Source organism: Mastigoproctus giganteus, chromosome 7 (genome assembly GCF_048544385.1).
Source record: "Mastigoproctus giganteus isolate SK-2022 chromosome 7, ASM4854438v1, whole genome shotgun sequence".
Lineage (NCBI taxonomy): Eukaryota > Metazoa > Arthropoda > Arachnida > Uropygi > Thelyphonidae > Mastigoproctus > Mastigoproctus giganteus.
Window position 1 is genome coordinate 44783023 of NC_143581.1, and position 26115 is coordinate 44809137.

At 34.0% G+C, this 26115-nt stretch overlaps 1 protein-coding gene across 1 annotated transcript in view; it reads right to left on the reverse strand.

The window, feature by feature from the left end:
* Positions 1 to 15184: 15184 nt before the first annotated feature.
* The window catches only part of LOC150082859 (translocon-associated protein subunit alpha-like), a 54694-nt gene continuing 43763 nt past the window's right edge, over positions 15185 to 26115 (reverse strand). Inside the window, exons 7-9 of the mRNA XM_090376876.1 lie at positions 25156 to 25234; positions 21033 to 21135; positions 15185 to 15979 (exon numbers count right to left, since the gene is read on the reverse strand). Coding sequence (XP_090233002.1) covers positions 15900 to 15979; positions 21033 to 21135; positions 25156 to 25234 — 262 coding nt within the window. The 3' untranslated portion in view covers positions 15185 to 15899. The remainder of the gene's footprint in view (positions 15980 to 21032; positions 21136 to 25155; positions 25235 to 26115) is intronic.

A 26115-nucleotide genomic window follows, 5' to 3' on the forward strand; every position in this document is an offset into this window, starting at 1 on the left:
TTAATGCATCTTGTTAGTGCCACACCAAGTTGTCTGCTCTTTAAACGTAAAATGTAGTATTGAATACCATTAGTATAAATAACTGCTGCAGTCAGACCTCCATATAACAAAATCGATGGTTCTCTTGGAAAAATTTGTTATAAAGAAATATGACCTTTTCAACAATGAAAAATACTGTAAATTCAGAAATATAGTAAAAGATGGAAAATAAATCAGAAATAAGTGAATATGAATAAATTTTCTACCATTTTAAAACAATTAATACACACATATTAAGAAATGACTACTTACACGATGCGCACAATGAATTAGTACACTTTTAAGAATTATTTTGTAAAATATTTGGTTATTTTATGTTGTACACTGGATTTTACTCTACACTGCTCATAAAAATATTTGCATTTGTTTAAGCACCCAAATATATTTTCTGTCACATTTTATTCCCATTGAAGGCCTTGACGCAAATTTTCAAAATGCTGCCAACATTTCATGTTTGGAAGGTTTAATATTGCCCTCATTTTCATCCAACCATTGTCAATATTGTCACTAGTTCTTTAAATACGCTCCAAAATGTTGGAGTCCCTCAGATTTTCAGCTACTATGACATCATTATGAACTCCTAAAAATTCGTCAAGAACAGTTTCTCCACTGATGAAACCTCGCTTGGAACTCTTCCCAAGCTTGCTCAATGTCTTGTAGTAGATGTTCATTGCTGACATCTCTGTTAATTGGCACTTTAGCAAAACCTACTTTGCAAAACAATTCTTAATCATTGTTTCCGTCACATCTTGACTCCACACTTTCTCTAACTGTGATATGCATATCTGCAAATCTATAGGTTGGTTGGTTTCTATTCTCAGTACAATTTTTTTTTCAGCATACTCCTTTGGTAGTACATTTTCAAATTCTTGATAATGCCTTGGTCCATTGGTTGCAATTTAGACGAAATATTCAGAGGAGGAAAACAAACTTCACACTTGTAAGTTTTGAAATTACCGAGTGAAGGTGGGCAGTTTCTTTCGTCATCTTTCTATCGAAATTTAAAATCCACTGTTCAAAAATTTCACTTTTCATCCAAGCTTTTTTTGTTGTAGTCCAACTCTTAATGACTTGACTCCTTTGAAACATTGTGGTTGTTTACTTTTGCCTCTACCAAAAGCTTGTTTTTCATTACCTGCCATATTTGTACCAACCAAGACTAATTCTCCCCTTACTATTTTTGACTCCTGAACATTTATCTCTTAAAAGTCAGTGTCTTGTTCGTAAAAAATGTTTAAACAATAGACCTATTTCATCAATGTTGAATATGACTTTGGGCTCGTAGTCCTCCATAATTTTTTTCAAAACTGTTTTTTTTTTTTTATGTGTACAGTCGGTCCTCGTATAACACGTGTTTGCATTACACGAATTCGATCATACACGATTTATAAATAGGGGAACGTTATCTTATATAACACGAACCGAATTCGCTTATACACGATTCGCCTTTGTGTTTACAAGAAATGGCAGTCTAACGCGGAATCACCCCAACTGAGCGCAACACGATAGGAATGAAGAAGATTCTGAAAATGTATTTATATGTTTTATATCAGTGAAGGGGAAACACATTTCACCATAATAACGTAAAAACCAACACAATTCCAGCTATCGATATAATCGCAAATGCAATTAGATGCAGTTTACTACCAGTTTATAACAGGTTCCACTAGCAGAAACGCAACTGCAAATTGTTTTTATTGTTTTATGGTAGTAACTTCCAAAAATGTGCTTTAGTAAAATGCAAGGTGTTAATTAATAGTGTATCTCGGCCTTTAGGGTGTTATTTATTCAGTTGCTACACGCGCGCAGCTTTGTTTATGTGTATCAAGCGTGCCTCCTCGTTTTGTAATTGTGCTTTATTCCCTAAAATAGTAAAATACTTAAAAGGTGTGAAAAGGAAGCGTCCTGGCTAAGACACTGCAGATTCAGAGAGAAAAAAAAAAAAGCAATATCGATAAACAGAGGCGGACTGGATCAAAAATTCTTACCCGGGAAAATTTATAGTGGCCTCATACTACGGTTTATGGCCAAATCACAGCGGCCTCCGGCCCACCGTGGTTTCCCCCGTAAGGCTTATGGCCAGTCCGTTTCTGTCGATAGAGAAAAAATATGAAATTGTGAAACGCTTTGAGCGAAATGAAAGACCATGTGATATTGCACGTGCTACAGACCTAAATTCGGCAACGCCGAGAATTACAAAGAACGCGGAGAAAATAAAAACAACTTTCATAGCAGGAACAACTCAAAGTGTAATTAAAATCCATTAGATTAAGACACACAGAATTGGAAGAGATGGAACGGCTGTCATCTCTTTGGATAGAAAATCAGACAAAAAGCAAGTTTGCTTACGATAGAAGCAAAAGCATTAGCAATATTTTATTACGATTTACGTATTATAATTTATACAGTACTTACGTATTATAAAATACGTAAGTATTTTATTACGACTATTTTATTTAATATAATAATTTTTTTACGAATAAAATACGTATTTTATTCGTAAAAAATACTTTATTATAATATAATATTTTTATTACGTATTTTAATCGTTATAAAATACGTAAGTATTTTATAACGATTAAAATTACCCGATTATTTATTGTGTTTGGTAATGTTTTGGTTCCAAATGTGTGTTCAATCTTGGGTGGTCGGCACCTAACCCTACTTTTCCCATAGGGCCTGTTGTTTATATTGCACGATTTTGCATTGCATGAGGATTTCTAGGAACGCAACTATCGTGCTATACGACGACAGACTGTACAGTCTTTTCAATTGCAACTCCACTTTCAGCAGAAATAACTTTTTCCAGTAAGCCATGGTGCTCTTAAAATTTGTCCAGCCAACCATAACTGACTTGGAATGTTTTATCCCGCAGAAAAGATACATACTCACCTTTTCTTTTATTAATGGCCCTGATATCGGCACGTTTTGGTCTCGAATCAACTTCATCCACTTAAATACTGCTTGATCTACATCTTCACAAATGCATGATTTCGCACGATTCTGACTGGGTCCCGTTTCCTCAGTTTGAAAATTGAAACATTTTTCAGAATGGTTAACACACTACTGGCAGGAATACAAATTTTAAAGCAGTTTTTTTTTTTTTTTCCTAATGCCCTGATCTACACTATTAAGCACTTCCACTTTTTCACACTACACTCAAGGATTTCTTCTTAGACACTGTAAGTTTACTTGCACAGCAACTAAAATAAACTGATTTAGGGACCACTTGTACCTACCATGTAAACAGAGACAGGTGAAAAGTGTGGATGACTCATTTCTTTGAAACAACAGATGAATTTCTGGGATAAAGGAAAAATCATTCTCCTAATTCTCTAATAGGATGCTTGCAGTAGAAAACAGGTTGAACGGAGCCAAAGCCCACGTCGGGAATATGCCTTAATCTTTGCCAATGGCTATGGACTCAGTAGCAGTTGACAAGCTCGACTTCTCGATACAGTAATGTATAGGTTTTACTTCTTTTTAGTCATTTCTGACCCACTGCTGGGCAAAGGTCTTGCACAAAATCTCCTATCTTTTTCTATTACATGCAGTGGTTGGCTAGTTTCCTCCTGCAGCAGTTTTACAGTTTACCACTAAATTGTACAATGTTTTAGCTCTTAATTCGTTGAATTAATCCTTTTAGCTCTTCATTCGTGCTTTCTATAGCATCAGCTTTATTGCCTAAAGGCCAGAGGTGCGAACAATGCATACCCAGGTCTCTCAAAGTCAGTTTGTTATATGGAAATTATTTTCAATGTAATGACCAAGGGGAAATCAAAGAAGTTCGCTATATGGAAGTTCATTAAAGAGAGGTCCAACTGTATTTTTATAGGATATTTTAAGTTATTCTGTGTGGGCATGGCCTCTTCGAAATGTGCCTTTATTATTTTTAATCATATGAAATCTCCCTCCCCCCCAAAAAAGAAGGAAAAATCAGAATGCATCAACTTGGAAAAAAAAGACAACAGCAAATAAAGACTATTATTACATGAAAAAAACTGACTTACACAGTTTGTAGAAGTGTAAATGCATACAGTACTTTCAAGATTAGGGGCAGGTTACGTGTGGGTTATAAAAACTAAGTGTACATACAATGTAAAATTAATTGCTCACTGAACTGACTAACTGGTTAAATGTGAATTGTAGGAAGCTGTAACATTGTCCCTTTATCAATACTTGATGGTGGTTTAAGCAAGGCAAAATGAATATTAGTATTCTCTGGACAGTCATAAGAGATGCCAATTAATTCACACTTGTGTTTGTGGACTCCAGTATTTTCATTTTTAAGTTTGGAATATACATTAATAATTATATTTTCTTTGACAAAATAACACCAATGCTTTTACCAAATGCTTTGAATGAATCCTCGTTCACTGCATTTTCCACGTTAATATGTATAGAAGCTTATGCATCCAAACCCATCTGATAATTACACATTGAATGCAAAACTTTTAATATTCTTTATATAAGTTATAGTCTCATCAAAATATTACTTAAATTGCTTCTTCTAATTCACCTCAGTGGATAAATAAATTATATGAACTGTATTATCTAGCATAATGACAATGTATTTTACCTCTCCCATATACCATAAGAGGGTCTTTATAAAAGTGGCAATTTATGATCATTGTCATAACCATTCAAGTCTCTTATATCAATTCACTATTTCCACCACAATATCCTCTTTCCTTTTAGTTTTTTAGAAAGAGTAAGCCCTCTTTTGATGTGAAAACATCTTTGGCGACACCTACTAAATTTCGGACTGAAGTAAAACCAATTTGTCACAAAAATGTGAAGCGGAAATGATGCAAATTACATCACTTTGTAAATGACACTAACGTTGATTCAGTAGAGTAAATAGTGGGAGTGAGCATAAAATGTTACATCGTTCATACAAAATATTTTGGACAAGTAAAACAGATTGATAAAAAATGCAAGACAAAATTTAGGAAGTAGCTGGTGTGAGCTTATGCTCATGCCCGCTACATCCTAAATGACACTAACATTGATTCGGTAAAGTAACAGGCATGAGCATAAAACATTACATCGTTCCAACTTCGATTCTAGCTGTTTGATTTTGAAATACTGTAGTTCTGATTTTCATGAAAGATGTATTCACATAAAACATCTTTCATGTGTAAACAAGCGTTTTTTTTTTTTTATATATATATAATGCTTTACATTGTCAATCCACCATATGGCTGGTAATGAGGTTGTAACTGTAAATGACAGGACAACTGCTGCTGCGCCTACCATGCCAGTTTTTGATCCATCAGTGTATATTGCACAAGCATTATAGTTGAGATTGAAATGAGCTGCATACAACTGTATGATATTGGAAGAAGCTAAAACAGTCCCCATTGGAGAAAGTAGTTATCATGAAAGGCATAAAAACATAACCAGGGTGGTACAGGAAAATTGTCCTCAGAAATGTCACTTAGATCAACTTTCCAAGTGTGAAGTTCTTTTAAGTCTGAGCAATGCAGGTTGGTTTTCATGTGGCTTATTCTTAATAAAAGGAATTCCACTGGGTGTTATATAGACACTCCCAACTAGGATGGGATGGGAGACTTTGGATCTTAGCAGCATATTGAGACCAATATTTTTCTATGAAGATGTAATGGGGGATCATGTGCTTCAATGTAAAGGCTTTGGACTGGAGAAGTCCTGAAAGCTCCTAGGGCTGTCCTCAGAGCACCAAGCTATATGATGTTCTAATGTGCTTATCCTAGCAGTCATATACCGGAGAACCATAATCCAGATGTGAACGGATTATGGGCTTGTACAGGTGTAGTAAGGTATACTGATCAGCACCCCATGACATGGATGAGGCTGATCGAAGTATATTTAGATGCTTTAGACAAGTAGTTCTTAAATGAGTGACATGAACTTGGAAGTTTAGCCTGCTGTCCAATATCATCCCAAGAATCTAACAGTATTAACAAGTGGGATTGGAGTTTTATTTCTGGATCAGGATGGAGAGCCCATAGCTTGCAGAAGTGAATGGCTGTGCATTTCTTTTCTGACAGTCAATAACCGTTCTGTGACGTCTAAGGTTCTATTTTGGTTATGGCTAGTTGGACCTGCCATTCAATGGTGTTCATACTTTTAGACTGAAGAGAAATGGTAGGGTCATCTGCATACATGTAAGTTTCAGTGGTTTTTGAGATATCCTGTGTCATATTGCTAACTCGAATTGCGAATAGTGTTGGACTACATATCAAAGCCTGTGGTACACCTTCCTCCTGAATGTGAAGTGTAAGAGTTTTTGTATCGGACCCAAAAAGAATGCAGCCACAAAAAATTTTGAATTATTTCAGGCAAACTGTCCCCATAGTCCTAGATGGTAAAGATCCATTATAATACCATGATGCCAAGTAGTGTCAAAAGGCATTGCAAACATGAGATATAATGAGATATAAATACAAAAAGGCATTGCAAACATGAGATTCAGCTTGCATAAGCACGTCTAGCATTGATCTGTTCTTCCAAAAGCCATATTGATGATCTGGAAGGACTTTTACATGGTGCTCTGTTGCTTTATGACAATGCACTGATTCATAAGTCATGCATTAAAAGAATCTTTGTTAACTCGATTAGCCACTGAATGGAGCAGATGTACCGAAGTCAAGGGAGATATTGGAAAAAAAAAAAAAAACAAACAATAGCTTTTACTATGTTTCTGCCAAACCTAGACAGATAATTTTATATTTCTTCCTTCTAGAATAAAAATGACTTACAGCATCTAAATTTGACATGCCTGCTGGATAGCTGATATGACAGGATTAATATTAGTATCAGTAGTGGCAAGAACTACCCACCTCCAACAATAACAGATGGAAGTTTGTTCCAACAATCCACCTGCTGGCTGAAGGCAAACTTCTGGATATCTAACCTGCATCCACCCTTCTTCAATTTGAATTTATGCCCCCTCATGTATAATCTGAGCAAGAGGAAGAATGCCATTAGCAATAAGCTTGCTCAGTCAGATCATGTTGCAGGTGCCTAATTTCCAGATACAGCAATTTGCAAAATTTAAGCCTTTCTTGGTATGAGAAAGGTATCTTCCTTTGTTCCCCTCACCAATCTTGTTGCCCTTCTCTGTACTCATTCCAGCAGCTCTACATCCTTTCTAAAATAAAGCTTCCAGACCTGTATGCAGTATTCAAGATGCAGCCTAACCATTTCCTTGTACAACGAGATAATCACCTTATCCCTGCTAGCAAAGTTCCTGTATGTAATTGACAAAACCTCATGATCTACCTGGCAGGGTGTGTGCATTGCTCAGAGAACTTCATATCTCACTGCACAATTACCTCCAGATCTTTTTCATTTTCAACTCCCCTGAGGCGTAGTACCACACAACTGGTACTTTACTCTGGGGGTTACTGCTACAAATGCAGTACCTTGCATTTGTCAATGTTAAACTTCAATTGCCGTTTCTCAGCCAATCTGTCTAATTTTTCTAGATCTTGTTGCAGCAGAATACCTTCATTACTGTCATTAACTACCCCACCCATCTTTGTACTATCTGCAAACCTAGACATTAAGCCAAAATCAAATGGTGAAAATTGCATGCAATGAATAGTAGTGACTGGTATGTACAGTAGAGACTATTTTTTTAATTGTGACCTCAACAGATAAGATTGGAATTTATAGTCCAGTAATACTGTGAATGGGTTGAGAGTTGGAAAGTCAAACGATATTTAATGTAGGTGTAGGTTGTAATTCAAGTTCGCGAGTTATACATATAAACAGAAAGTCTGTTCAAGGCAACAGATGTGGAATGAATAAAAAAAATAGTGAAGTTGAAGTCTGAAGAGATGATTGCTGATTGATGTGTTTAAAGACATGTTTGATCATAATACTAATTGAGAGAGACAATGCACATGGAAAGGTATGTAGAAATAGTGTAGGTGTATAAGAGGAAGACCATTTGTTACTCTGAAAATTAATCGTTGCATTAGCTAATGCCTCAGTATGTTTCAAAATATATAATCAACAGCAAAAAAGAAAACTCCATTTTCAATCAAATAAAAACAATCCACTTGATACATAGCATCTCTTTCTCTTGTTCTTAATGGAATAGCTAAAAAGGATATTCCTGAATTTATAGTTATTCAGTATCATCACATTTAGATCAAAGTTTCTACAAAAAGAAAAAAAAAGTACTCTGACATCATTAACCCACCTTGGTTGTAAGATGATTCTGTTTTGTCTTCTTGTAGCCAGAGCAAAAATCTGTTTCCTCCTACAAAATTAAAATGACAGGATTCAATCTGCGATTTTCTAACCCCTTATTTTATTTTCTTTTTCCAAAGGAGGGCAGATATTTTATGCGCAGTAAAATATATGGTTTACATATGCCCTACATATACCCATAGCTACTGTCAAGGGTAAAGGCTTTTGCTTTCATAAGGGAGACTACAGAGGTCTCAGTTTTTAAATTGTTTCCATGGGACCAACCAATGTTACCAACAGCAAATTCTAAATGGGAAATATTCACAGAAGCTACTGGGCTTTTAATACCAACAGAAAAGAAAAGTCATTGATACAGAAGCCTATGGTAGGTGTAAATTAGTATGTAATCAAATCACAAAGGAGGTTAGGCAAGCTAAGGAAGATTATGAGAAGTCTCTGGCAAAGAATGCAAAAAAAAAAAAAAAAACTAGCAAAGACTTCTTTGCTTATATTAAACAGTAAAAGGGGTTGAATCACATTGGGCCACTTGATGTCTATGGGTTGCAGACAAATTGAATAGGTATTTTGCATCTACATTCACACATGAATTCTTTAGGGAAGGGGATGCCAGAAGTTTATCAAACTCTAATGAGGAGCTAAATGACTGTGATAACTGAAAAGAAAGTAGAGGAGAAATTGTTGAGGATGGACATAAAAAAAAGGCACCTGGAATCTATCCAATTATATTAAGGGAGGAATAGAAGGAGATGAGCACAACCTTAGCCATAATTATTAGAGCATCATTAGATTCAGAGGAGGTCTCTATGGACTGGAGAAGTGCAAATATATCCCCAATTCATAAAGGGGATCACACGGCAACATGAGTAATTATAGACCTGTTAGCTTAATGTCTGTTTCAGGGAAAATAATGGAATCACTGGTTAAAGAAGTAATTCAGCATCATTTGGACAGGCATGCAATTATACTGCAATCACAGCATGGATTTGTCAAGGTGCAGTCTTGTTTGATTAATCTGATAGGTTACTATGATGCAGTGACCAAGGAACTGGATGCAAAAAATAGCTTTGAAATCATATACTTAGATTTCAGGAAAGCTTTTGATACTCTTGCACATAAAAGACTGCTGTACAAACTACTTCATTGCCTTCAAACTACTGCAATATGGCATTAAGGGCAAGTTACTGCTATAGATAAAGGGATGGTTAAGTGGAAGAAGATAGGGTTATCAATGGGCACTGCTTTTCGTTATTAGTGGAATTTCCAGAGTTCAGTGCTGGGTTCATTGATGTTTTCAATATTTATCAATGATATTGATGAAGGTATATCAGGCTTGATATCTAAGTTTACAGATGGTACAAAGGTTTGCAGGGTGAGTGAGCTATTGCAACAAGATCTAGGAAAATTGGGTCAATGGGCTGAGAAATGGCAGTTGAAGTTTAATTTAGTGGATGGGTTGAATAAATTCAAGGAAGAACTAGACAAATTCTTGGATGTAGCAGATGAGAAACTTTTTTTTTTTTTGGCTGATGCTATATAAGCTTGCTTTCTTGCATCATTTGCCATTACTACTACTACATTTGCATCCTTAATGTGGACTATCTTAATTTTAAATAAACTGATTTGACAGAATTTTAATATATATATTGTAACTATGCTGTGAATGAAACTAACAGAGCATTAGGACTGATAGATAGACTATACATACAAGTATAATTGTTAATTCAGTCTTTGCTCTTAAATATACACATTATTGTAAAGTGTTAGAGATAGGCCCTTTCTTTGTAAACTGAACTCATACAAAAAAACAGACTGCATGCTATGATTGTGATCAAAAAGAAATACAGTAGAACCCAGATAAGAAGTTTTCCAAGGGACTGGAGATTTAGAACTTCTTACGTGGGAAAACTTCTAAAGCATTTGAAATGTGGTGCTGGCAGAGAATGGAAAAGATTAGTTGGACAGAAAAAATGAGTAATAACGTGGTTTTATAACGTGTAGGAGAAGAAAGAATTGCTAAGGAGAATCAAAAGACGGCAGCTACAATAGATTGGACACACTATGAAGCATAGAGGGATGTTACTGGACATGCTGGAAGGAAAAATACCAGGATAAAGAAAACAAGACCAAGAAACATAAATGCATCTGAAGGAAACTGGGCTTCGGAACTATGCAGAAGTGAAACACCTAGCACAAGACTGTGAGAAATGGAGACAGCTCATCAAAGGGGCAAACCAGTCAAAAGACTGATAACCCTGAAGAGAAGAAGTTAAAGATGATTTTTAAGTACTATTTCAGAATTTATAAATATTTTACTCTGTCTATGGGAAACATTTTTAAACTGAGATTTCTAATTGCTTAACATTCTGTTCATTAAACTCATTACCAAGTTAGGATGAGCTCCTTTGGAGTTTCAACATACCTTAAAAGACAATGAGACAGGGTGACAATCCACTAAGTAATTCAGAACTGTTCACAGCCACCAGAACTTAACGTGGCTGATGTATCCAATTATGGATATCGATGAAAACAATTGCAATATTTCACTTCCATTATATCAAAATGTTTATACTAAAAAGGTTTAGTGCTGAAAGCCTCAGACTACATAAAATTCACTAATCGAATAAGTTAGTGCCAAGCATCATTTTAGTTCGTAGTAAACCACTGAAGTAGATGAAATGGCATCTTTTCTGTTCTCATATTGTGAATGCCTTCACGAGTTGCCCTGATATTGAACTACCTCGAATAAGCAAAGCTTCCCCAATGGATTCTCAGTATCCACCGAGAATAAGTAACATTAGTCTTCTCCATTGGCAAAGCATTGCTTATTGGAGGTGGTGCAATATCAGGGTAACTCGTTGTGAAAGCATTCACAATATGGGATACATGTATATCAAAAATGATGCCATTTCACCTACTTCGGTGGTTTACTACAAACTAAAATGATGCTTGGCATTAACTTGTTCAATTACCAAATGTTTATATTGTTTAATATTTTTTTAATATTAAAAATAATTTCTATATTTAAAAAATGTATTACGTGGGAAAACATTATAATAACACACTATGTATTCTTTATCATGAACTTTTTATGCGGGAAAACAATACATTATAACATACAGAGTTAAAATTGGGACTTAAGAAACCAAACCTAGTACAAGGGAAAACTTCTTATGTGGGAATTTCTTATATAATTAATTACCTTTGTATTTACAAATGTAATTAATTATATAGTTTACATTTTTGTTATTCTGTAGTGTCTTTGTTGTAATGCAATTTTATTCCTCATAGAAACTTTCTATTTTAATTTGTAAATCAAACCCTTTTGCTTGCACAAGTTGTAAAAAGAGTGTCTTGATTAATATAGCTACTTCAACACTCCTGAACTATTGATGTCAGATAATTCCAACCTTTCCTATTTCACTGTTGGTACCACTTTCATCTTAGTGAGATAAAACTAAATTTCAGGAGTTATTACAATGAACGGTGGATGGAGAAAATTTTAAAAGGTTATAGAGGGAAGGTAAAGGTGAAAATTAGCTGTAATTTTATTTTACATTTTTTGTTAAATGTAAAGCATGTATCATTTAGGGAGTCAGTTGATGAGATCTTAATTTAAGAAATGAGTTTAATGTGGTTTTTTGTGCACTCAGCTTTTTGTAAAATTGGATATATTTTGAATGGATATCATCAAGAGTTTTTAAAAATGGGAATTTTGGCCTCTACTGTCAACATAAAAGGTAATCAGTATCAAGTGCAAGATGTAGCAATTTTATGTCATTATAAGATCCATGTAGATTTTTTAAAATAAAGTTTTCTTTAGATATAACTTTTTTCTACATAGAAGAACAAGCAAATTGACCTAAAAATCAGAAGAGGGAATTTTATATTTGAATTCACAACTAATTCTTTAACTGAAAAGTGGTGGCCTACACGAAGGTTCTGTTTAGAAAATAGCTTTAGAAACTGGCTAACTTCAAATGGGCTGGAAACAGATTTCTTTATTATTATTATGGGAATTGTTAATGTGGGCTCTGTTTATTCATTAGGGAAAGAATGATAATGGAATTTTAATAAGAGTTTGTGTCTAAAACAATGTGGTTGTTGTACTTTAGTGTTAGAATTAAAGTGCAGTGGCAAACTAGTCTATATTAGAAAAAAAAAAAAAAAAAAAGAGTTCTGTTATTTTTTGTACGTTTTAAAGGTCTAAACTGTGAAGTGGATTGATGGAAACTAAAGGGATGCATTTAAGTCTCTCATGTTTTTATTTCAAGGAGTCATTAATTAGAGAGGTACTGTTAAACAAAATCAAAGGTTTTTTTTTTTTTTTTTTTTTTTTATGAAAACTCCAAAAAAGAGAGGTATTAGAATCTATAGTACTTAGTACCGTGCTTGGGTTGGAGGTTGAGAAGACGAAAGAAGATATTTGTTGACATTGGACTTTAACTGCTGTAGACTGTAATTTTCAGGAAATACGTACAAAGGAAGGTTGTTCCAGAAAACGGCAGTTGAATGAATAACCGAGGAAGATGAAAAGTTGGTTCTCTGAGTTTGAAGTTGGACAGTAAATGGATGCTGGCTGGTGGCGGCACGGGTTTGGACTGTTTTGAAAGAGAGAGTGGGTATTATAGAAGCCAATTCAGAAGAACAGTGCCCATGGAAGTATCTATAGAAAAGGCATGCAGCAGAAACAGTACATCTATGAGACAGCGAGTGGAGACTCTGTTAGAGAGGAGTCATTAATTAACCTAACTGCCCTCTTCTGAATGGAATCTAGAAGCCTCAGATAGGTTTTGTACGCATTGCCCCTGATGTGGGAACAATATTTCATGGTAGGGCAGGTTTGTGATTTGTACAGAATGAACAGCTGTTTGGAAGGAAAGTAACGCAGAGAGTGAAAAAGAAAACCAAGTTTTTTAGATGCAGAGGAAGCAATATTTGTAATGTGTTTGTGCCAAGAGAGATTAGAAGTCAGGGTAATCCCCAAAAGAGATATCATCTCGCCTAGAAATCTGAGTGTCACCAAAGATAAGCATAGGAGCAGAAGAATCCTTTTTGTGAGATATAAGACAAGACTGAGTTTTAGGACTGAAATCAACTAAGTTGACTTTGCCCACTGGAGATCAGCATTTAAGGAATTGATAGCAGATATTTGAGAAGTTGAAGCTGATTGAGCAGGGCAAGGTTTCTCAAAATGGAAAGTGGAATGCAATGTGCTATCATCGACAAAACTATGGATAGGATTTCCAGTCCATGGAAGGTCATTAATATACAAGAGGGAAAAAACTGAACCTTGGGGGGACACCAGCATTAGTGAAGAAGTTAGAAGACAGAGAGCCATCACCCTCAGTGAGTGATCAGAGAGAAAATTGGATAACCAATTACAAAAAAAAAAAAGTTGGCAAACCATAAGATGGAAGCTTGTTAGAAGACCTTTATGCCAAACACGATCAAAAGCCTTTGAGATGTCAAGAGCAACTGCTTGTGTTTCACCAAACTTTTCTGTTGAAGAGTGAGATAGAAGAATTGTGATAATTTTGGGACCTAATCAGCCTCTTTCATTAAACAGTTTTATTAGAAATATCAAACACTGTAAAATGGATGTTTGATTGTTTATTAGTTAGGAGTTTTGGCACAGTTGGTTGAAGAGAACTTTCCCTCTTTCTGTTTATAAAAAAAGAAAAACCAAAGAGGGAAACTGGTTAGTGCATTTGCAGTGCCATTCCTCCTATGATTTTGACTTTGCTAACAATTCTTTCCCCAATGGAGATGGGATGGCCATATATACAGTACAGTGGAGTCAGCATCAATGTACACAGGATTTTGATAAGTGATGTTGAAGCAAAAATTTTTTCTAATCATTTTCAGAGATCACTGTGAGCACCTTTAAATGCCCAACATCCAGACCATTACTGTATCTCACATGTGTATTAATCCAAAATATAGTATTAAAAAATAATAATATAAAATTAAAAAGGTAAAACAATTAAAACTAATCCCGTCAGTAACTCATATCTTTTGAACGCTGGTGTGGCACGTAATTCCCGTCATTACATCACACGCCCTATGTACCTAAGTGAATATGCACATGTGCATGGTATCATCCTTTTGATGCCAAATTAACATAAATATAACACTAGTATATGTAATATTAAAGGTCCTTATTTCAAATAGAATTTATAACTGCTTATCACACAGCTGAATTTGGATTAAAAGGTTGGTTTGGATATTTTACCAGCACATCAGCTTCTATGGCTATAGTGCACCGGATCAAAAGGAACTAATCACATGATTAATTTTGTGAAAGTTATGAGTCACATAAACCACCAAACAATTTTATTGACCGTGAAAGCAGCCTGGATTATGAGCCCTTACAAAAATTAATTAAAGGCTAAACACAACCTGAAGAAAAAAATTTTCCAAAATACATTAAAGATACATTTCAGCCTTTCTTAATATTCAGAATACTTACATGTTATGAAATATGAAACTGATAAACTCATATAATGCTGTTTCAGTGGTTTATCTATAAAAAGTTATTTTCACTCAGTTATGAATGTACCATCAAAAATGATGATCCAGATCTAAGTGCAAAAGTTTTTCATTTTCCGAAAAGTTTGAGTAAATATCATTAAGAAGGAATAAAAATTATCTTTTTACTTACAACAGGTTTATATACAGTAGTTTTCAATTCTTCCTAAAATGAACAGTACTTTTATCTGCTGACAGAAATTGTTAATCAAAATAATAATAATAAAAAAAAATATATTCCTAACATAAATGTATACTAAACATAACAGATTTTTTTTACCTTTTTGAAGACTTATTATATTATATTATATTCTAAAAAAAAAAAACAATTACAGGATTAGCCACAATTTGATATAACATTTGCTGTAGTGCATAAAGTAAATTTATTACAGAATTTCAAAAGAATTAATTCAACTAATGTGTATCTCGGCAGAATGTTTAATAAATAAATGTTTTAAGTCTCATTACTATGCAAAACATTTCCTTTATTCGTTATATGGCATCTTCCCAAACAATTTTTTTTTTTTTTTTTTTTTTTCAAGGTTAGAATGATCTTTTTAAATCATATACTTATTTCATAAGCAAACATCAGAACAACAATTATACAATATAGATTAATATTTTTATGCAAAAGAAATGCACACTGGCAAAGTAGCTCTCCCCCTCCACACACTAATTTCAATTAAAATTTTAAACCAAAATGTATTACACAAGTTGTCTGTACTTTTACTGTAAAAGCTGCACATTTCAGCCTTAAATGTATTTCAGATCAACAAGTCTGTATACTGTAGGTAATTATAATACACAGGACATTATTATAAAACAACCTTATATAAAAACATTCACTGTCAATAAAAAAAAAAAAAAAAAAGTGGAATGCTCTGAAGGGAATGTCTTCTTTAAAATGATGACAGAACTGAGTATTGTACATCGTGCCACTTTCTACATCACCTAAAAGTCTGGTTCATTATTTAGCATTCAACTCAATCCATATTCCAACAGCAATAACATGCAATAAGCACACATTCACATTTAATATTACCAAAGCTCTGCTATGTCCATAATCCAAGATTATCACTTTAAGTATCAGTCCAAAACTGATTAATGGTGGCTTTCACTTTTGGCAATTACTCATCTCCAGCCCCTGTACTTCTTTTTACCCTACGCTGACGAGGAGACCTCCTTGGAGACTGCTTTGGTGATTTGTCTTAAAAAAAATAAAGAAAAAGCACTTTTAATATGTCACTAAATAACAAACTTTCTGTGAAATAAATAAATAAACTGAATTAGGATGTCATAGTACAATGTGCTTTGAGACTATTTTCTTTTAGAAAGCACATGTATGGCAAAATTATTTTTCCAGTATTTTTCTTAGTATCTCAACAAACTGTTTAAAAGTTGTTAGTATTAGTAATGGCTGCATGGTGCAAGGAAGCCTATGGCTTATGCTGCACCAGCCAAAAAATAAAATAAATAAATAAAATAATAAGAAGAAAAATTAAAAAAAAATAATAATTAGTAAGAGAAAAGGAAACAGACAACCTATGCGTTTCCCTCCTCCTGAAGGTAATTATCCAGCTGACCTTTGAATTTCCCCAAACTGTTAGCCTCTACCACCGATGTAGTTAACTTATTCAAGTAATTTATAACTCACTGGCTAAAATAAAAATTCCTGCAATCCAGTCTCAACATCTCACCCCCATAACTTGAAATTATGGATGGGCCCCTATATAGGTATGAATAGATTAAGATCTAGACTAATCTCTTAAAGGAATGGATACATGAATGGAACCAACTTTCTCCTCCAGGACTTAAAAATACTAAATGGATTTTGGAAAGAGTGGATGGTTTTAACCTACCTCGGCAGATCTGGACCAAAATAAACTGAATAAGAACTAGACATGGCAGGTGTGCTGATTTCCTTTCTAAGTGGAATAAGAGTTATACTTCATGATGTGCCTGTGGTGCTAATAGAAAGACTGTGCAACATATTACCCAAGACTGTATCCTGAGACCGTTTTGCAGAAAACCAGAAGAGTTCCTGATACTGACTCCGGAATCAATTGAATATGTTATTAATTTGGATATACAACTGTAAATATATGAGTTTTGTTTCTTTTTAATGCTGTCTTCCTTGTGTTTTTTTTCCCCATACGGTAAATAAATAAATGGCCCCTAATTCTAGAATCATTTATAACAGTGAAAATTTTGTTCTCATTAATTTTACTTATGCCTTTCAGAGCCTTAAACATCTCAATCACTTTTCCTCTAGGATGCCTAGTTTCCAAGCTCTGCAACCCACATATTCAAAGTCTTTCCTCATATGGACGCCCTTTTGCTGATCTCACCAGGCGAGTTACCAGTCTTTGGACCCTTTCAAGCAGCACAATGTCTTTCTTTAGGTGCAGTCTCCATACTTGAACACCGTATTCAAAGTGTGGTCTAACAATAGCCTCATTTAATGGGATTATGATGTCCTTATCTCTACTAGCAATTGTTCAATAAATCATCGATAGGACACCATGGGCCTTCCTTGCAACCTGTCTACAATGCTCGGAGAACTTTATGTCTGACAGTATCGTAACATCCACATCCCTTTCCTCCACTGCCAGCTTTAGTTCAGCTCCACCAAGGGTATAAGCTATTTTGGGGTTACTGTTCTCCAGTTGTAATACCTTACACTTTGCTGGACTAAAGCATAGCTGCCATTTTTCTGACCATCCCTGAAGTCTATCTAGATCACTCTGAAGAAGTTCTGCTTGGCAGTGATCATTAAATACTCTACCAGTCTTTACACCATCTGCAAATTTAGACATCATGCCCTCTATCCATTCATCGATGTCATTTATGAAAATCAAAAACAACAGTGGTCCTAATACTGATCCTTGGGGAACCCCACTTCTTACATCAACCTAATCTGAGCAATAACCATTTATCACAACCCCCTGCCTCCTGCCCTGAAGCTATCCATCTAAGGATTTTCCCTGTGATTCCAACCTGTTCCAGCTTATAAAGTAACTGCTCATGTTGGACTGAGTAAAATGCTTTGCTGAAATCCAAATAAAAAAATGTCAAAATTATTTCCTAAGTCCAGTTCTTGTGTGACCCTGTCACAATAGCTAACCAGATTAGTTAAACATGATTTTCCCTTTAAAAAACCATGCTGAATATCCTTCAGAATTCTATTTCTAACTAAATGATCCTGAATTCCACCCTTGTTCATTGTCTCCATGATTTTCCCTACTACTGAGTTAGACTGACTGGATGGTAATTTCCCAATTCACTCTTAGAAGTGCCATTATGTATTGGAGATACATTAGCACTTTTCCAATCCAACGGAATCACTCCCAAGTCCAGTGATGCTCTCATAATTAGCCTCAATGGTTCAATGCACTCACTTGCCACTTCCCTATGATTACAGGGTATATGCCATCAACCCCAGGAGCCTTACTGGCCTGTAGGCTCAAAAGTTTTTTCATTAAATAAACGTGTAATTTCAACATCATCATTATTACAATTTTTTCAACTTCACTTCCATAATTTCTCATTGACACAAAGGGTTTTTCTTCTGTAAATATCGATGCAAAGTAACTGTTGAGTTTATCTGCAACTTCAGCTGGGGTATCTAATACTATCCCATGATTGTTTTCAAACAATTGTGTCCTTTGTTCATTAATTAAAAAAGAAAATATTTGACTCAAGTAGCAAACATTATTCACAGCTGCTTTTTAACAGCTTAAGAATTTTGGCACAATGCACAAATATCAAATTTTGCTTTAAACTGGAAAAATCTTCAACAGAAATGCTAAAAACTGTTTACAACGATGAATCGTAAAGTCATACCAATGAATGGCAATAGTTCTAAGAGAGATGTGCGGATGTTCACAATGACCATCCGTCAACCGTTCACAATTGGACATCCGTCAACCTCTCGAAATGAGGAGAGAGCAACAAAAGTTCAGGAAATTGTGCAAAGAGATAATCGTTTGACCCTCAGAATGATGGCTGATGAGTTGAATATGAATAAGGAGGTGATTCATCAAAATCTGCATGATGGTTTAGGGAAAAGGAAGGTCTGTGCAACAATTTGTGCCACAGCCTCACGGATGAGCAGAAGCAATGAAGAGTCACTTCATGCAAAGGCTTCATCCAGACTTGTTGAGACAATCCTAATTTCCTCAACTGTATGTCACTCGAGATGAGTGTTGGGTGTTTCAGTATGACCCAGAGATGAAGTATAATTGTTGAATTATACTTCAACCAAGACCAAAAATGTTTAATTTACAGAAGTCCAGGATCAAGATGATGCCGATTATGTTTTTCAACAAATGGTGTGATTCACAAGGAATTTGTACCTGAAGGGGAGAGAGTCAATGCTGTGTTCTACTAACAGGCACTTCAAAGGCTACTGAAGTTCATTTCCTGGGTAAGGCTGCAATTTCAAGAGAAAGGCAGCTGGTTCTTGTTGCACAACAATGACACTGCCCATTCCACATTTGTTTTGAAGGTACTTCTGATAACACATGGCATTGTACAGATCAACCATCCACCCTACTCTTCTGATCTAGTACCAGCACACCTCTTCCTCTTTCCTAAGGTGAAAACTGCCTCAAAGGAAAGAGATTTCAGAATGAAAAATGTAACTACCAAACCAAACCAAACAATTTTTGTATGCCTTTGCCAACTCTTTTCAGAAACTTTTAGAAATTGTGTAATAAAATGCATTCAATCAGATAGTGATTACTTTGAATAAATATAAAACCATTTTTGAGCTCCTGCACTTTGTGTTCTTTTTATTGTGCTAGTCCAGGAACTTTATTGCCCTACTTCTTATACAATAAACCCCTGCTATTCACGGTATCTGTATTTGCGGTCGCTGATTTAATATAAAATGAAACCAAAAAAAAAATGTGAATTTTAAAGCGCCGTGAACATTTTCCGCCATAAAAAAAACATGGGAGTGACTAAAATTATCTTTCCCGGTCAAAACAGCGCTCAGTGGGTGGTGGTGGGGGGGGGGTGAGGATTGACAAAATCGCGAGCGTGGATGTTTCTCGCTAATCCTTGTTCAGTATGTGTTATGCGCTTGTCACGGAAGGTTTCGTCGTTTGCTTTTAATTTATATGCTTATAAATTGAATAAATTTATCAACTTATAAACTGATATGCTTACAAAAGTGATAAATCTACCGTTTTGCAGTGAAAACAGACTTTTTCGAGTGTGTTAACGGTAGAAAGTGACTTTATTGTGGACAAGTTCTTTCTAACCCGTACGAAAATATGCTACGAAATACAAGGGAAATGTGAAAAGATCAAAGAAGGTGATGACATTAGCGAATAAAATTGAGTTATTAGGCAAAATTTCTAATGGTGAAAGTGTCTCCTCAGTGGCAAAACATTATAAAATCAGTGAGTCAACGGTACGATCAATCAAAAAATTGGAAGAAAAAATCCGCCGTAGTGTCCGTGAAAACGTGCTAATTGCTTCAAAAATTTGCTCTGTAACTCGTGATGTTAAATTAGAAAAAATGGAAAAAGCTTTAAATCTGTGAATAGAAGACCGAACTCAAAATAAAATTCCATTAAGTTTACTCATCATTCGTGAAAAGGCAAAACTCCTTTATCAACACTTTAGCGAAACTGGTGATAGCACTGGCGGGATAAGTTTTTTAGCTAGAAAAGGTGCTGGTTTGAAATTTCTAATAAATATTCCATTTAATATTAAATTGTTCCTTATTTTCATTCCAATGCTATATGCTTGCATTTCACTATGTACTGTCTATTTACATAGTCATATTATGAAGGTACATATAATACATACACAGACAAAATTTTAGACTAGTTTTTCTTATATATTTCATACTTTGGAACGGAACCCCTTTATTACTATGGGAGCCATAACTCAGTATTCGCGTTTTCTGTATTCGAGGCATTTCTCAGGAACGTAACCCCCGCGAATAGCAGGGGTTTACTGTATTATAATGCGAGGATACTTCTTGAAATAATTCAATACAATTCATTAATGGCATATCTGTGTTGGCCTCAAAGTTATTTGTGTGTTGCAAAGAGGGTTCACAAAATATCGTTTCCTACACCTATGGGGACAGCCATTCCACTGCAGACCATTACATATGTTTGGCCTCAAAATAGCACATATGAGAAAGGAATGAGTACTGTGCAGTGTGTTCTTGTTTATACTCCAACATGACTGCTATGTCAGAGGAGTTTATATTAATTATTATACTTTATAAAGATACTTACTCATTTCATTTAGAGTTTCTTTTGGTAGCCAGTCATAATCTACATCATTTGGATTTTGTGTTCCAATCTCTATTTTCTTTTGCTTTGTTGCAATTTTCTTTCTCTGAAATATAATAATAATAAAAATATACTGAAATAGAAACTTGTCATCCATCATTTCCACAATGAATATTGAGTTATCCATTAAATGGTACAAGGCAAAAATTTTCTTAATATTGTCAAGCTAAATAGTTTGCAATAAGTTAGGAAAATAACGCACTCTATATGAATAATGCAAACACTTCATTCCAATCAACAGATATAGAACAATACCAAACTTTCCCAATCTGATTACATAATTTCTTCCTCAGTACAAAACTAGCACATGAGAATTTTTCTGCTAGGGAAGAATCCACATACTCAATTTGGAGCTTTTGTCAGAATAAAGTGGATTACTCAAAGAGCAAACAGTAACTTGTAGGCTGAAATTACACTCACAATATTCAAGCCTTCAATTAATATCACCCACTCAACTAATTTTAAAAATTATAAAAAAACAAAACCAGCTTTAAAATATCCACACATTTTAAAACAAGATTTTAAATTAATAAATTTTTTAAAAATATTTTATTAAATTTAAAAGACAGCTGTTATATATGCACTTAAGGGCATGTCTATATACAGATATAAATATAGCTGCCAACTCACCAGATTTATAAGAATTCATCTTCTTGATTTAATCTGACCCCCCTTCTCTTCTAATATAATTTATACTATAGAGTTTCTCCATCTGTTTGTAAAAAGTTTTTCTTCATCTTTTTCTTTTCACAAAAAATTGTGAAACTATATTAAAACTGCAACCTTTTAAAAAAATTCAGTGAATTTTTTCTTATTTTTGTTAACAAATATAGCTGTAATAAACACCTGAGAATAATTTGCCATAAAAAAAAGTGAATTTTATGCTGAAGGTTTTTAATGTCAAACAATGTGTAGGTATAATACCTTATATAACTTTAGAAAGCAATAAAGATTAATAAAAGAACAAAAGTTTATTAAAAACTAATGTCATTAAAGATTCCAAAGAAAATAAATTATGGGTTTTCAACTCCTCTAATTCATGCTGCCAATAGTCTTGAAATGAGCCAAAACACTGCCCTCCCATGTCAATAAATTGGTAAAGCTCACCTTTAATTCACAATATATGAACTGAATGTCAAAATAGGTCAACACAGAAAATATTGGCATAGCAAGCTGTTATACAAGCAGTAAAAAAAAAGTGTTAGTGCATTTCTACAACCACTGTGCCATCAAGGTGATTTGTATGCTGATGCAATCCAATAAAGTATTATAACTTCAGATATTCAATACACTCATAACAGAAGCTATATGAGTTTATAAATAAATCCGATAAACTGTGGTCTTAGTTTCACAGCCAGCTGACTTTCTATCGTGAATTCCTAAGAATAAATGCATGTTTTCTTACAGCAGTCAAAAGTCTGCTGGCTCCAAACAGATTTCACAGAATAGCAAGTTGCCCAGCTGAGTTTCTGGAAGCATTAAGTTAAATATTATTTAACCTAACATAATCATATTTGGAGAACCAATCTGCCATCCAATAGTGCTATTCAGAAACCAAGTGTTTTAAACCAAAGTGAAAGATACTGATTTTATAAATAAAGGGGGGGGGGAAAAGTTTCCAATACTTATTATTATCTTTGAAGGTAAATAAATAGATATTTTGCAGTATCAGTTATTGTAATTTCAGTCTGAGAACCTACCCCACACTGTTATTATTAAAGAAGAAAGAATAATTCATGGTGCACAGTGGTCCTTGGTTGTGCACAAGGAGGAAGGCATGAAATATAACAAACTATTACAAGTCATTTTAATAATTCCTCATTGCAATGCTGTGTGAGAGAATATTCAATTGTAAAAAAAAAAAAAAAAAAAAAAAAAACTGAATTTGTATCTCTTTCTGATAAAGCTTTCAAAATGTTCTTGACAGCCAAATCTAAACAGCAGTGCCACCGTTATAAAACAAAAAAAAACTTTTGAATTCAATAAAATCATTATAAGTATATGTCTAAAATTCTAACGTTATCTGTGGATTTCTGTTCTGAAAATCTGAACAAAAATCCACAGACAAAGCAGTCCTAGGTAATTGTGTTTGAAAGTATAGTGTACTGATAAACAATCCAACAGCTACTTTTTAATATAAAATGTGCATGTCTTCAGCCACCACCTGTTTTTTCTAAAAAAAAATCCATTTTCCATTTTTATCTTCAGTTTTTATTTCTATATTGAAGTCACACAAAAGACCTGAAAAAGAAGGCCATAACAAAAGGCTATTTATTCATTTTTAAAATCATATAATTTTATTTTGTTATACCAAATTGAAAAAATTTTCAAAAACGTAAGTTTGACAAGGAAACAACCAAAGTAGTAATATCACATCTGAAGTTTTGTTCCTTTATAAATCATGTCAAGTAATGTGCATATACCTGCTAATACCAACTACCAATATCCAAATCAAATGTCCAAATTTTAATTTATACTGGTGGAACAGTAGAGCTGTTGCAATCATAACTGCTGCTGTGTAGATTCATGGGTAGGGCACTTACATATGCATTTGATCTTGTCATCTGTGTAGCTTGGATTCTGATTTTCCAAAGCACAAATTTTTTTGTGATGGACAAACTGCAATGTACTTTGCCTGTTATTTTTGCACTATCCTCTCTCTCTCTCTCTCTCTCTCTCTCTCTGAAATCAAACATATTTTGGCCTTTTTCTTTGGACCTGAGCAGTGGTCTGACTGGGCATCATTACTCATTGACTAACTAGTATATTCTTTCTCATATCACTGAGTATAAAAAAGTTGCGAAAATGTTACAAGATAACCATCTGAGATGTTACAGACTAGGTTTTATCTTGCAGTTTTTGTACACTTGTATCATAAGTTACCAATCATTTACAGGAGTATATAAGGGAGAGCACAACCTCTTACAGTTAAACCCCCCCCCTTTTTTTTTTAATCAAATCAAAGCTGCCCATTGCTTCTTCTTGTCCCTCTGGGATGCAAATCTTGTATTGCTATTACAAGCAACCCCTCCTAACATACACGGCCCTTTGAGTTTCTCCACAATTACTATTATGACTGCAACTTCACAACACCATCAACAGAAATTTAATTTTTTTTTTTCTTTTATCCCCCAGATACTTATAGTTGGTATTTGCAGCTAAAACTTTGCACAGAAGTATATTTTGACAATCTATACTTTTATGAAACTTCAGGTAAGGTTTCGATGTGACAACACTGATGATTCCCTTGTCAGAGAGCTGTTTTAATAACGTTTGTTTTCATCATTATATCTCATGTAGTAAAGTGTTATGTTATGGAAAAGGTAGTTTCAAATATTCAAAATGAATTGGGGTGGGTAGGAGTGTGTGTGTGTGTATGTGTGTGTGTGTGTGTGTGTGTGTCAAGTTGCTGAAATTAACAAAAATTGTTTAATTTCAAAATAATTGTTTAATATTTTCAAACAAGCAAATGAATCAAGAAACTCATTTATTAAAACAGCACTGTATGGTCAAATATGATTGGAAAATACACCGTTGAAATTTATAATGTATAAAATCAAGAAACTGTCACATATAGTCAATTTTGTTTTGCACATTTCTGATGGTAATAACAGCATCTTCATGCTGTTATTAACAGACATACTGGCTAAAATGTTTTATTTTTTAATTAAAAAAATGAATTGATAATATGGAGTCATCAAAAATATTTTTTAAAGAGGTATTAAAAAAAAAAGTTCTGTATTCATAAGAGCGAACATGTAATTTATTCATTATGAGCTTTGAAGATACTTATTAAGGAGTTATACACACACACACACACACATATATATATATATATATATATATATATATATGTGGATCTCTTTAAAAATAAAATTATTCATATTAGAGAAACACCTCATTTCTTGATTTAATTTTTAAAATAATCTTGAGAAAAAGTAATTTAAAAACCAACAGGAATATAATATATTCTGTACTCAACATTAAAAATTTTTTGAATTTTTAATGTTGAGTTCACTATTAAAAATTTACAGTTAATATTTATTTCCAGTAAAAATTATCTTACCCCAAATGAGGCCAAAAATTGTTGCCCTGCAACCAACAACAGTACACCACATGCAGCCAAGAAAACATATAAAAAGAAGCTGGTGAAGAGAGGGGGAAAAAAGTCATTAACAAATACATACACTTAATTTAATTGTTTGATATATAATGACATTCATAAATGTTTTGCTATGAAAAAGATGCTTTGCTGATAGTCAGCAGAAGAGAGATTATGACAAGGCTAACTACATAATGATTACAAATTGACCTATTCCATCAATGAAAAACATCTGCCAATCAAAAAAGCAAATATTTCTAAATTTGCTTTCTTGTACGTTTCCAACACAAAATAAATAAATAAATATGCCAATCAACCTTCACAATGAGTTTTATGACTACAGAATATTGGAAACAAAGTACAGTAATACCCCGAAGTTACACGATAGGTGGGTCTGACGAAAATCGCTTAAGTCGAATTCGCTTAAGTCGGGGTACAACTTTGCATATAAATACATATAAATTTTGTTTAATTGGGACCAACAACTAACAAAAACACTAGTTTAGAAGAAAAATATTAATAAAATTGCAGTTATTTATACATATTAATACAAAATATGTATTAAAAAAATAAATGACTTACGTAAAAAAGTTATTATTTCGATGTCGATGGCTTCATAAAATCTAACAAATTCGTCTGACGACACAGACTTCTTTTTTTCATGCAGAATTTCTTCGTAGCAAGCTAATAATTTTTTTTATTCCTTGCTTTGTAGTTATAACGCATTCTTCGTTGTAGTCTATGTTTTCTAAAATTTTTAAGCCCTTTTCAATTGAGCTGAGACCTGTCAAGTTTGCAATTGTCATGTGCTTTTCGCCGTTGCCTCATTTAGGCCTGTAGCACGTGCAATATCACATGGTCTTTCATTTCGCTCAAAGCGTTTCACAATTTCATATTTTTTCTCTATCGACAGAGGCCGACTGG